The 13812-nt window shown below is 44.0% G+C and overlaps 2 protein-coding genes across 6 annotated transcripts in view; one reads left to right on the forward strand and one right to left on the reverse strand.

The window, feature by feature from the left end:
- The window catches only part of LOC117640957 (rhotekin-like), a 39766-nt gene extending 33479 nt beyond the window's left edge, over positions 1–6287 (forward strand). For 2 of the 5 annotated variants that reach the window (XM_034378011.1, XM_034378012.1), the window contains 8 exons: positions 2587–2777; positions 3433–3645; positions 3745–3924; positions 4005–4099; positions 4189–4418; positions 4524–4681; positions 4793–4902; positions 4989–6287. In XM_034378011.1, coding sequence (XP_034233902.1) covers positions 2587–2777; positions 3433–3645; positions 3745–3924; positions 4005–4099; positions 4189–4418; positions 4524–4681; positions 4793–4902; positions 4989–5191 — 1380 coding nt within the window. In that variant the 3' untranslated portion in view covers positions 5192–6287. Of the gene's footprint in view, positions 1–268; positions 552–1126; positions 1289–2586; positions 2778–3432; positions 3646–3744; positions 3925–4004; positions 4100–4188; positions 4419–4523; positions 4682–4792; positions 4903–4988 lie in introns of those variants that run through there. The other 3 variants (XM_034378009.1, XM_034378010.1, XM_034378014.1) reach the window with 3 other exon arrangements.
- A 96-nt stretch (positions 6288–6383) lies between these two features.
- LOC117640951 (N-acetylglucosamine-1-phosphotransferase subunits alpha/beta) lies at positions 6384–13035 on the reverse strand. Its single transcript, XM_034378003.1, has 16 exons — positions 12771–13035; positions 12506–12564; positions 12255–12422; positions 11931–12142; positions 11649–11857; positions 11441–11563; positions 11151–11350; positions 10966–11068; positions 10737–10889; positions 9815–10667; positions 9544–9721; positions 9270–9422; positions 9002–9185; positions 8715–8905; positions 8375–8636; positions 6384–8299 (listed from the first exon to the last, which is right to left on the reverse strand). Exons 1-16 carry the CDS (start codon positions 12894–12896, stop codon positions 8177–8179), a joined length of 3297 nt encoding a protein of 1098 aa, XP_034233894.1. The 5' UTR covers positions 12897–13035; the 3' UTR covers positions 6384–8176.
- Positions 13036–13812: the final 777 nt, after the last annotated feature.

Raw genomic sequence — 13812 nt, forward strand, 5'->3', positions numbered from 1 at the left:
CCGTTAGCGGCGGGCGTACCGCGTTACCGTCGTGTTACCGCGCACCGCGGCGTTTTGAGTTTGGACCCAAGGCGGTGTCTTTCCTGGACGGATCACGGCTTATCTCCAGGCCCCGCGTCCCAGCCCAGCAGCCGCGCGCTGCGAGACGCGCGCACCTGTGATAAGCGAACACGAAGAGACAGCCTGTGGGGTCCTTATCACTCGCACACACACTGACACACGCACACGGCTTGACGCACTCCTCCGCCGTGCTCTCGGCGTGCCGCAGCGCGTGGAATGCCCTGGCCGCGGTGGCGCCAGTGACGCGTGACTCCGCGATGGACTCGTGCTTCCCGCCGCTGGCCGCCCTCAGCCTGGGGCCCAGCAAGGGCTGCGGCAAGGCGTGCAAGGCGCCCCCCAAGGGGGCCCCCTTCGGCGCGCCCCCGGCCGCCGTGCCCACGTCGCCGCCCGGGCTGTCGGCCACCACGGACCACGCGGAGGCCATCGGCAAGATGAACATCCTGCAGGACCTGGACCTGTACTATATCCGCCAGATTGCGCACAACCTCAAGGTAAGGGCGGCAAGACTGGAGGTTCCGCTTCCCAGCGACGCAGCCGCGGACGCACGGACAGCCCTACGAAAGTGGCCTCTCTACTCGGTTCTGATTCGTTTGTTAAGTTTTTTTCGAGCTTCCCTGGCGTTTTTTTTTCGCGCTCCCCGGCCGTGTTTTCCGAAGTAAAAACTAGTCCGTGGAAGTGTGGCCGCGCGGACGAGTGCAGCCATCCCGCGGCGTGGCGATGGACATGGACGGCCTGGTCGCGTTCTCACGGCCGGCCGCCCGTCTGCACCTCGTTGTTGGACTCGTTGGAGGCGGGGGCGGAGCGGCGCGCCGCTTGAGTGGCGCGGCGCGCGGCCGTCAGGTGATGTTGGCGAAAATGGCTGCGCCATCGCCTTGGCGCCGGCGAGACGCTACAAGACGCGGGTGGATGGTGGCGTCGCCCCTCCCCCTCCCCCTGGCGCGTGCCGCGAGCGCGAGCCCCCCGCGCTTCTTCCAGTAGCTCGAGCACCGCGTTATGGACCGCTGCACGCACGCCCCACGATCGGCTGACGGGCATGCGGGCTATTTCGCGCGCGATTCTGAGCTCTAGAGTGCAAGTGTGAGAGTGTTGGTTTTGGCGGCGAGTGTTCCTCCACCAGTGGCTGAGTGTGCTCGTGGTCCTCCAGGACTGCCACCACTGCCAGGACCGTGCAGGCGCAGCAGACGCCATGAGGGACAACCCCTTCCCCGTCCACTGGCCTCTGACTCCGGTGAGTGAGTGAGTGGACAGCGCCGCCGTGCGCGGCTCTGGTTTGCCATGAGAATGAGAGTTCTCGGGAAACCGAGCAGGAAACCATCGCGACATTTGGAAGTGCTTTCGTACCACCGGTGGCGGGGCTGGTTCCGTGGGGCTGTCCCTACCCCCTGCCCCTGAGAATGGCGGCAATGCTGTCCCGGCCGGCAGAGCTGCCGCCGGGACTGCCTACCGATCAGGCGCCTTTTTGGCCAGTCGCAGCCCCGGCCGGCAGTCCTCCGGGCTGGGCCGCTGGTTGGGCCCCCGGCCGACACCTCGGGGAGAAGGGAGACTGCCTGTCCGCAGATTTGGCCAGGCTGCGCGCTGCGCTGCATTTGCAGCGCGTGACAGTAACGACATTTTGATCGCACTGCTTGACTTTGAAAAGTGGATGTGCATCAGTCTGCGGCTGCGCCTAACGGTGCGGCATCAGCGAGCAGCAGTCGTTACTGTGACCGAGGCTGGCGCAGGCTGGCGGCCTCTAATGCGCGCAGCGCGCCTCAATTGGAATTCCCTCACGGCACGCTCCGCGCTCTGGGTTCAACACCCGGCCGGGCCCGGCCGAAACGCGAGCGCGGCCCGCTTGGCCCGCCTGCCCGGGCGCCGTGCCGCGCTGCACCGCGCTGCGCCGCGCGGGGGCGTTGGTTCTTCGTTTCTGTTGTTGACAGTTGGTTCTCGTGACGTCTTGTTCGAAACGGCCCTCACCCACGCCGTGCCGTCGCCGCCGTCCCGGGCACACGGTGCTGCCGGGCAGAACAACAACAACAACAACAACAACATGACTTGACTTTGGGGTGGGTGGGCGTTTCAGACTGCAGGCTCGCGCGAAGAGCCTTGTGATAACGAAGACTGGATTCCAGTCCAAGTATCTCGTCCTCCGAACGCAGTCCTGCTGCCGCGTTCACCACGTGCGAGCTTGGCGCTTCGCGACAGGGTACTGCCAACTGGCGGCTGGTTGTTCTAGTCACCACATCGGCATGGCGGGCATGGCCGTCCGGTTGCCCCCCTCCCTCTCCCTTTCACCTTGCCTCTGGAATTGGCTCTGGCTCGTCGCGAGGAGGAGGATAGAAGATAGACCCCGAGCCGCGGCGGCTGGCTGGGTGGGTCGTCTCTTCCTCGGCGGCGCGGCGCTTCTCTTTGGGCCACTGTCCGCCACCCGATGTCGTGTCCCCCACATGTTCCTCCTCTCCTTCCGCGGCAGGTGTCGCCGTGCCGCGACGCGCAGTACTCTGCCGTGAAGTCGCTGACGGCGTGCTTTTGTTTGTGTGCCCGCAGGAGCTGGACCTGGAGCAGAAGATCGATGTGGAGATCCGGATGCGCGAGGGCACCACCCGGCTGCTGGCCGCGTGCCGCCACCAGACGCAGACCCTGGAGGCGGCCAAGTCGCTGCACACCTCCAACGAGCGCATGTCCGCCTACATGGCCGAGCTGCAGCGCCGCCGCAGGGCCCCCGCCAGGACGCTCAGGTGAGCATCGCCGCCATCGCCATCGAGAGGAGAGGCTTTTTCAATGAAGATTTACAAGGGGTGGGGGCGCTTTGCGCTGCGCGGTGCCTTGGTTTTGTTTGTTAGTTGTTACCCTCACTTTCATTGACCGTCACGAATCCCGTGCGCTGCCCAGTCGCGCTCTGCTGACTGAAATGCAGGCAGGTAGATTCTGATACGTGCCGTGAAAATCGCGCAGGAAACGGTGCGACAAATGAATGGGGAACCAGAAGTCCTTCATCTGCCTACTCAGGTGAAGCTGGAACAGCTGCGGGTTCGCGGGGCATTTCCCGAACGGAGAGGAAGAGAGAGAGGGCTCTTTGCCACTGACGTTCACAAATAGACAGGACACCCTTCCGGCGCGGCCGCGGTGTGGCAGTGTAGTGGCAGCGGAGCGGCGGTGCAGTGCGAAGGAGACAGCGCAACCTGGGCCCTGGCTGGGCCAACCGAAATAGAAAATGAAAATGGGAATGGCTGTTGGAGTGGAATCCGAACGGAAGCAGTGACCCTTGGCGGGGTGGATTGTCTCTCTCGCCCCCAACCGGAGGGTAGAAAGCGGGTTGCTGGCATGCCGTGGGTCTCAAACGGTGCTAACGATTCTGTGTTCTGTTTTCCCGGTCCGCGGGTGATGCTGCAGCCAGTCGACACCCAGCACGGCGCGGGTCTCCGTCTCGGACCTGAGGATGCCTCTCATGTGGAGGGACACGGACCACTTCAAAAACAAGGGAGACCACCGTCGGTTTGCCGTGTTCGTCCTGACGCGGATCGGCACCCAGATTTTGGACTCCACTCTCCTTTGCCCGGTCGACCGGTCGCTCACTGACCTCACCTACCCAGATGTCCATGTTTTGTGAGTAATCTTTTGGATGGAACTGCCTTGGCCGTTCGTTTGCTTCTCTCTATTTGAAAGATTCTTTCAAGTCCTTACTTTTCACTTTATTTTTTTCAGTAATAATGTCCCAACTGATTTTGAGCTTCGCTTGGAAATTTGGGGGCATGTTATGCAGGATGACATGAGCATAGCTTCTACTCCTCACAAAATCAAGCGTTCAATCCATTCCTCCATCAGCCGCACAGTAGGGAAAAAGTTGGCTGCCTCTCTCAGAGATGAACTTAATACTGGTAGAATGTAAGTGTTCCTCTTGTTATCCCTCTTGTTTTTACAGACAACCCCAAATCCAACATTATTTTTCTAATTTTTGTTAACAGTGGACCTAACTTTGAGCTGATGGCCTCAGCGCACCTTTCATTAGATGATGTGGGTGATAGTGTGCACACCCATGATCTTCAACTTGAGAACGTTGGTGGGTAGCCTTCCCTTCACTTACACAAAATGATTAAATTAACCATCTATATTGGAACTGCATACTCAATTTACTTTTTACATTATCAGAGCCCCGAAGCCACCAACTGCCCCTCTTCGGTCACTTTTGCTGTCGTCTTGCTGCTCAACCAGATTGTGTCTCAAGAGAGGCTTACAGTGGCAACGCTCTTCTCCTGGAATCATCCGGTGTCTGGACGCAGATGCATGGGGCCTTGCAAGCCTTCCGCCTTGATCTGTGGAGATCATTAAATGATAAGGAAGCAGCCAAGAAGCCTGCAAAGACTGTTACTGTAGATAGAGTAAGAATCTTCTGATAATCATCAAGTGTCAACTAAGTAATCACTTCTTATTTCAAAATTAAGTTAACTCAATCCCATTTGTAAATTTTTGTGTTATTTTTGCAGGACACTTTGATTCAGCCTGGTAAAAGCGGTTCTCGAGAAATCTTAATTTCCAATGTTATTGAAGGATGTGACAATGTTGTTATCCTCAAAGCTGGTTCTGCGGAGGAACAGCACAAATGGATTCGAAATCTCACTCAGCATAGCAAAGATCACCTCAGGTTTGTGATTTGTTTATTTATCTGTATGGGTTTGATTATCTTTGTTAATTTTATTACCCTAATTTCTTTTTACATTTGTTTCAATTTTACTCTTTGTTTATGAAAATATAGATGGAAACAAGCTGCACTAGAAAAGATGGAAATACAGTCCCCTGGTTCCAACCGTAATTTTGTGAGGCAGTTACGTCAAGGTTCTCTCTATGATGAAACACCATTAATAGGCAAGTTTATTACTAAATCAGTAATTGATTGTACTTATTTTCAAAATTGAAATGGGATTCTGACTTTAATTGTCTCATTTCCACAGAATCAGTTCAAACTGAATTCGCCAACCACAGGCCCACTGTCCAAGATATTTTTGGGCTCACTCCTGCTTCAAGCCTTAGCTCCTGTGCATCATCTTCATCTTCTCCAACATTCCGAGAAAGGTCACACTCCAATAGTAAACCTCGACCCAACTCTGGGACTATAAGATCACACTGGCCATTTTCAAGAAACAACCATGATTAAAGATAAATTTGTGGTTTTACATTTTCTAGATCAAGAATTTTTGTGTTCCATGTGAATTTTGTGAGACCAAATCATGGTCAGACAGTACCTTTCTAAGACTCTATCCTTTCAGCCGGTGTGAAATTTTGTTGTACTGTACTCACTTATTTTGTGCAAGATAAGAAAACCCTCAATAATATTTTTTAACTTAAGATATTTTTTTATGTTCCCTTGTGATTATGATAGATGGTTGCTTTACTTTAAGGTCTCTTTGTTGTAATGAAATGCCACCAATTTTTTCCCTCTCTGAAACCTGTAAGATTTTGCAATCTGGCTCATTTTGTTGGATGTTTAACATCAAATGTTACCTTTATTTTTACAAATTTGTTTTTGTTCCCATTTTAATAGTTTTTAAACATTTTTTGTTGAATCATGAAGTATGTGCCCCTTTGTTTATCCAGGATGTAAGTGAAGTGGCACCTGATATTCTAATTTGTCATTTTTTTGTTCTAATTTTGATTTGTTATCTTGCAAAATCTCAAACTTGAACTAGCTTGAGAACTGTAGGATTGTCATGATAGTACAAGATTTCTAAGTGTAAATAGTGTGAAAAATCTTTATTTATTATACTGGAGTATGGCATCATTATGTGTTTGATTTTGTAGGTTGAAGTACAAAATAATACTGATTTAACAGCCAAATGATACTATTCCTCTCATTGTTACGCCTTGATTTAAATTTTACGTTTGATACTGTTCTCAAAAAGACAATTGCTTCATTGCCCTTGATGAAGGGCAAAAGAAAGTTCAGTGCAGCCTTCTGATTTGAGACTAGTTTTATACGCTAATTTTTAGTTGACCATTTATTGGTCTGCAACTTGCTTTATTGAACTATCTTATCAGCAATTTATATTGAAATGTATGAACATGTGCCAAAGGAAAGACAGTGTATTATTTGTTCACTTAAAAGTCATACAGAGGTGCTCCTCATAGGAGTCTAGTTGTGTGTATCATTTTATTGGAGGTGTAAGCATGGGCACTATACACCTGTCAGTGATAAGTCTGAATCTGCAATCTGTTAAAAGTCCAATGCCGCAATAAAATATAGAAGTGAATTAGCTTTCTGTTCTGAATCGTCCACATTACTTCCCTTCCCAAACTATCTTTGTGGTGTCACTATGTTGAGACAGGATTTGAAGGAAAAAGTGCACAGATTGAACTCACAGTTCCTCTATTTTCTTTTATTTCCTTTGTTACAAGCAATGAGGATGCACTTCGATGCTTCTCACCTACAGTTAATTGTAGGCTTTCAAGGAATCAAAAACATTCCACTTGTAGGATGGGCAATCTGGTGACTAGGAACCATATACACCAAAGGGTGGCACAGCAATAAGGTAAAAAACTAAAGATAAAAAAATTATTAAAATAAAGCTTTGGTTTGCGTTGTTCAAAAGCACATAAATTGTTTCCATGACTAAACTAGAATTTAACAACAATATACAGTAAGACTAGTATCAATAATGGCTTTCATAAAGAACCATGACAACTGAAAACGCCCTATTCAGTTAATTCAGATCTTGAATATACACGCAAAGCATACTACACATGTAAAACAAAATTTAAGAAAGCAGAAGCTGATTCATACTAGACAAAATATAGAGAACTTCACCCTTTAATTATGTAATGAGAAATGCAATGACTAAGGAGCGAGCCACTAACTTGAGTTTCATTTCAAGTCAGACAATTTGGAAGAAAGAAGAGAAATGTTGACTATGTTGTTGAGCAGGGCCACATTTATCACAGATTGGACACTTCGACAGTTCCCTGATCATGCATGAAAAGAACCGTGTAATAGCTAAAAACAATACAATAGGAACATTCACAACTGACAGTGTATAAAAGAGAATTTTTAGTCTGTGCCCTGAATTTTGATTCAGTCTTCAGATACATCAGTTACAGCAGAAAGAGCTTCTTACAATAACATTCATCCATCGTCAATTCACATTAAGGAATTTCAGAATTTCAAATAGAATGGCTATTGCTTTTTTTTTTGTTCAGAGAAACAAGATTAGCAACTTTTTCTTAATTAAAAGATCACAAAAAGATTTTCCGCATAACAACAAAAATAAAGGGTTACATTATAATAATTGAAATGTATGATACTGATATGAAGAAGAAACCATAAGATGCTCAAAAAGTTCATACTAAGCCTATCCCTGCAAAGAGTATCAATACCCTTAGCTTTAAAACCAGAATTAGATGAGACCAGAAGAAACCAAGACAGAAAGACAACATTTCATATCACAAACTGGTGAGCAATTAAAACATTATTCAAATGGATGGCTTAGATGATAAACGGTAATCGTTTTGAAGCAAGTCAAATAATTAGAAATAAATGCAATTCAGACCAGATTATTTTAAAACTAAGAAGAAACCTAAAGACAATTACTCGAAAAGAAAGAGCATCATATCTTTAGTTGCTGGAAGTGGAGAAGACATTCAGCTCCCACTTCCCACAAATCAGAAGAATGCATATAGTGGATCCCGCTCATAACGTTACCCGCATGTAACGTTTCCTGAATATAACGTTGTAAAACTGAATTCTCGAGTCAAAAATCGCGTTTATCCTTTTACCGCTTAAAACGTTTCGCGTTTAAAACGTTGTTAAACTGTGCAAGACAGCCGCAACGCTATAGGCGGGACCCACTATTACAAACTGCCGGAGCTACTCACCAAAATGACATATCACAAGAACTTGATAAAAATATCAATTAGTTAAGACAATTTACTTTTTAAAACCTGCTTTGATATTATTTTTAAACGGGTACAAAATATACTTCTAAGGCCTACACATTAACAACAGTTAAATGTTTCAATTTATAAAAAAACAACAAAAAAAACAGCAATTTTAAAAATGCATGTTCAATGATGAAGAGTTATTGTTACCTCTCACAACTGGAGAGGTAATGGAGGTAGCATCCATCCAATCTTGACATGTTGTAGGATTTCAGACAGAGCGTGAACCGCTTGGTGTACGCACAGGGCTGCGACTTTTACACCTGGTTCTACTTATACGTCGCCGTTGAAGACAGAAAGACAACTCAAATATTCGTCGGCTATAATGGCGAAGCTGATTAAAGGAAAACAGTAACTTTCAGCCCAACAGATGTAAAACAAAGTAAAAGAAGTGAGCAGCCATACTTACCTCATCTGGACAAACCACTGCAAAAGTGAGAAGACACAGAGTAATGACAGCAAGAATGGCAGCAACTCGTAATTTAGCTCTGCTTTCTTTCCATCCCTCTAATTCTGACACATGCAGAAAACGATTGCGCATATCAAGAGGAAGCTCAAATTGAGAGGGCAAAGGGAAAAAAGAATGATAAAAGTCCCGCAAAACAGCGCGAACCATAGCATTCTCATCTTCTTGCTTTGGATCTAAATTGTCATTTAAACAGACAAATTTCCTGTTGAAAGGAACAATTTATTAAGTGATAATTAAAATATAATATTTAAAGAAAAAAATAGTTTGTATTGAGTCTTACTTTGGGTTTCGGCGAATGTCATCCAAATGACCAACAAGATGTGACACATTGGAATGAAGCATCTTAAAAGTAACATCTTTACTCCATTCTCTCACCACTTCATAAGAATATTTCTTTCTCTTCCCTAGGTTTGTTAACATGATCTTTTTTAATTCAGAGCAACTGTTTACCAATTCCCATGTAACAGTTGGCTGCAAAAAAAGTTACCAGAAATTAATTTAATTCATTAAACTTTACTCTACAGTGCGCATGAAGGCTTGGTTCTTTTCATTGGAATGGAAACTTACAAGGGGTGAATCTTGGTATCTTTCATACATTGGTGTAAGAACATTTGTGGGTGTAGCTTCTGTGGATGGCATTTTCCGCGCACAATTAAGCACAAAATCTTCAAATTGTAAGAGGTGATGAGGATTTAAAGGTGCTGGGTACAACCTTGTCATCAGAGTGCGAATTTCTCTATCAGACCATGTCCTGAAAATAACAGATAGGAGGATATTATAATATCCAACAGTATTCTAGGCCTCCTGATGCAATGCTAGAGATAAATAAATTTACCCAGATTGATCTGTATCATAAGATTTGAAGAGTTCCTCAACAGTGACATCTACCTCTTCACTCATAAGGAAATAAAAATATGAAAATGCAAACTGCATATCCACTGGACTTCGCAATTTGTGAGACGAAGTTTCATCCCATTCTCTTGGAAATCTATAACATATAATAGAACATTCTAAAGTCTACAATTTCAAAAGTTTGCATACAAACATTCCACATAAAACTTAAATATTGAGAATTTTGAACACAGTATAACTTTGAAATAAGGCATTACCGCTCCTGAAGTTCGCTCATGATGTGTTTTTCAATTAGATGAGGGGCATGAGCAGGCACGCGTCTTGTTTCAAATCCATATTCTTTATTATACATCATATTGACGTATAAAAGGCTTTCTGCAAAAGAATCGAGAATCCGATGCTTTGATTTTCCATACCATATTTGCCTTTGATTCTCTGAAACATAAGCATTATAATAAATTCAGGAACCAACATGCAAAGGGCCAAACACAACTGCTTCGTGAAGACAATGCTCTTTACTTTAAATACCTTTCTCCATTAATGTTTGATCTGCAGACTCATTCAGGTCATGTTCCATTTGGCTGTGGAGAAGTTGCTTTGCCCTGGTTAAATTATATACTTGAGAGTAACCTTTGCCACCATTCCCTCTCTTGGGTAAAACTTTAGGTGTGCTTGCATTCACAACAACACTGCTATGCACTTTCGCTGTAATGGGGCCTGTTCTATGTTTACCTGCAATTAAGTTTGAAGGCTGATTAAAGCTACTGTTTCTCATCAACTTTTGATTCCAAAAGCCGCCTTTAAATGATGGTCTTGGTTTGCGCTCAGTCCCATTTTCTATAAATGAGGCGTTTTGTCCATGGTCAACAACAATCTGTTCTATTCCATTCTCTTGAAAGTTTCCACTTCTAAAAATGAGAGTTTCGTTCATTTCCATTTGAGGGAATGGGGATCGGTGGCGGGGTCGTTCAGCTTCTTTAGGTTTTTTGGCATTGAGGAGGGCTTCATTAATTTCACTTTCAGAAATTGTCACTGCGCCTGGGAAATCTGCTGCTTGGCCTGCAATCATGCTGCTTTCTCGATAACTATGGCTTCCCAAATTTTTCTTCACAGCAGCTCTCTTCTGACGTACCCCATAATTCATATTGTCATAGTCCCCAAAGGGCTCACGAGGCTTTATCAAGTGATCATCCTCTTCTTTAATTTCCAACGCAGCCTTTTTCAGCCTACCCTTTAAATCATCTTGGGAAAATCCAGGAGGTGGAGGTTGCAAATTGTTAAAGTTTGTATCTGCCATATCCCTCAATAATTGATCAGTGTTTTCAAAACCTAAGTCATATAGATCATCATATACTGAGAATTCATCTCTTGGCATTCGGAGCTGAGAACAAGATATTTGGTTATTTAAACAAAACAAAACCCAAAAGTTGTAGAAGATACAAAATCTTACCTTCAATGAATTTGGTGAGCTATCAGTTTCATTGCAGTCCCCTCCGTCAAAACCACATTCTACAACATTACATTCGGAGTCACAGGAGCCATCAGCTACCCACGACCACAAACAGGTTGGGCTGCAGTCTGGAACCGGCCAGGAAAGATACACCTGGAGAAGATGTGATAAAAGAAATCTTGACATGAAAAACAATTACAAATCTCTACTACAATAGTATAACAGCTACCTTATATCCTTTGGAATTTGTGAAAAAATCCTCAGGCCACACATTTTGGGTGAACATGATATCATCATTTAAATACAGAAACTTGCTTGAAAGGCCTCTTATTCTAGAAAGTAGATTTCAAAACAAGTTTTAAAATTATAAATTTTAAAAGTGGAGAAAAGGTACAAAAGAAGTCAGAAAAATACCTGTGCAAATGCGACTCAATGGCTGGACTACTGAAAGTTGGAAGATGGCTCTGATTGGGGAAAATATCTTTATGGGTAACCAATGTAATTCGAGGATTGTCCAAATCAAGCCAATGAGGTATTTGTCCATTAGTGACAAGATACACATGGCGAATCCATGGAGCATGTTTTTCAAGAGACCGCAAAGAGTATCGTAATTCCTGAATAAAAATTTTAGAGATGTAAATGTTGTAAGATAGCCACTAGAAAGGAATCAACATTTAATATTACATTACGACAAGGTTTCTTACTTCTTTGTCTTCAAATCTTGAGGGTGCATAGTGATCAAATCGACTTTTTAGAGGAGTATTGAAAACTACTGATATTCTGGAAACTACCACTAAATCGCCTGCTAGGCTTAACACTCTTGATTTCTATGGAAACAAAAAACAATAAAAATACACTTATATGGAGATTGATTGATTAATCTAAGGAGTAATAATAAATCAAATTTCTCACCAGTAGAATTTGATCAACTGCTTGAGATGATGGTAGCTTGAGAATGACAAAACTATGCTCAGCATTTGGCCAAATTTCTAAAATACTAAAATGAATGTGTTTCGATAGCATTTTTTTCATAACATTAACAGGCAAAGAAAAGAATTTGGGTACCAATCCAGACAGGCGGATCCATTCTGGAGCTGGCAGACTGTCTTTGAGTTTATGTTCTGAAAGAGAAAGCACAAACATTTTATGGAGATTTGAAAAATAAAACAAAAATGAAAAGCAATCAAGTTTTACCTGTTGTCCAGAAGCCTTGAGAGAGAGTTCCATTCACTCTTTTCAGTGAGAGCACTTTTGAAGCATCTTCTATCGTTGAAAAGTAGATAAGATTTGAAGTATCATTTTTACAAAGTGAAGCAGAAGCTAGATTTAAGGAAGTTGGACCAGTTTCTATTTTGTGTTTTGCTGGTAACCGGTCAACCAGTTGCCCCGATATTTGATCACAGCTTCTGTAAAAGTGAACATAAATTTTAATCCTGATTTTCACTCAAAGGTTTAAAAACATGAGAATTTCTGAAATGTATTAGCAATATGCATACATGGAAGAAACAAACTTTTTACCTGTACAGAACAATGTGTGAAGGTTCACAGTCTGGGTAAGGACAGACAGCCCATCGCTCAATTTCCTCATTTTCATCTTTGTACACTTTGAGGTCATCAATAAGAAAGGGATCTGATCCATTTACCCATGTATAAACTACATCAATCTCTATCCCATCTGAACAAGATCTATAAAGGTCATAAAAGGAAATCAAATCAAGTTTTCATAATATTGACAGCAGACACCTTAAGTCCCAGGATGGAATGAATACCTCACTAAATTTGATGTGTGGCTCCCATGTTGCCTGTTCTCCAACCATATATTCCAAACCTGTAAGTAAAAGAGAGTGCCATCGAAAAACAGTAAAAAAAATAAAATATCAGAGCCAAATTAAGTAATGACTTGAACTTAATAAAATTTAAAGTGATGAAGTTGATGAAAATTGCATGGTTAACACACAACAGAAGTGAGTAAAATACGTGGCAAGACAGTCTACTGAGGCCGACGAGGAGTACACAGAAGTAAAAATTACTAACCTCTCCAGCTTGGATTAGAGATAACACAAGAACCGTCAAAGCAAGACAGGGAAATAGCACTAAAAGAAAATACTTGTGAGACAGAAGGTCGTATATTTTTCGTTGTATGACCTTCCATGTATTCATATTATAAATCGAGATGCTATGGTGAAGCGGCTAAAGCTGACTTCAGCAAAACATTATCAAGAAGCCCCGACATTGATCCGCGAATTTAAGCATTTGAGCGAGTTGTTTTGGTTTGAAGTAAAGGGGGTGAGTGGAAAGGGGGGAGACGACGGGAGGCGGGGGAAAGGGAGGGCGAGGGGAGGGGAGGGGAGGGACGAAACTTATTCACATTCCGATTGGAACGTCGGTTCCTGCGACGAGGCTAGGTAGTCCTAGTCCGCGTGTTGCAAACGGCGCCAAAGTCAAACCGCTGTCATTCCACGCGATTCTACGCGTGCTTGCTCTCTTGCGTTAGTATGTGTGAGTCGCGCACCATTCAGTGAGACCACCGAAAAGGAAGCAGGGGTTCAAAAGAAGCCATTGTTTGTACTTTTACAGATTTATTTGTATTTTCTAAATTGGCGAAACTACTGATTTACATGTACTACGATTCAATAAATAGTCGTAAATTACTAAGAAGTATAATTGCACTAGTAGTTTTTAAAATGGCAAAATATTACATAATTGATAGTCTCACAACGGTATCGCTATAATAATGTGATATATTCACAGCTAACTCTTAATTTACGAGATTAGGTGGGTCAATTGACAGATTCCTAAACGACAGTGAGTCTTATTTACAATTAAATTACGCCACTTATTTACAGCTCTGAACATAATAGGATTAGCACACAATTAAGAACACTTTGGTAAACTACACAACAATTTCATTTCGTCTGTCACTCGCCATCTGCCTTCTAGATCGTGCGTCCGTTCGGCGCATTGAAAAAAACATACGACAAAATTGCACAAACGCATGTAGTCCCATTGCCAGCGGGAACTACCCTACGCTTGATCGTCTAAGGCAAGGATAAGTTTTCACTGGTATTCAAGACAC

This window comes from Thrips palmi, unplaced genomic scaffold, assembly GCF_012932325.1.
Source record: "Thrips palmi isolate BJ-2018 unplaced genomic scaffold, TpBJ-2018v1 HiC_scaffold_15, whole genome shotgun sequence".
In the NCBI taxonomy this organism is placed as follows: domain Eukaryota; kingdom Metazoa; phylum Arthropoda; class Insecta; order Thysanoptera; family Thripidae; genus Thrips; species Thrips palmi.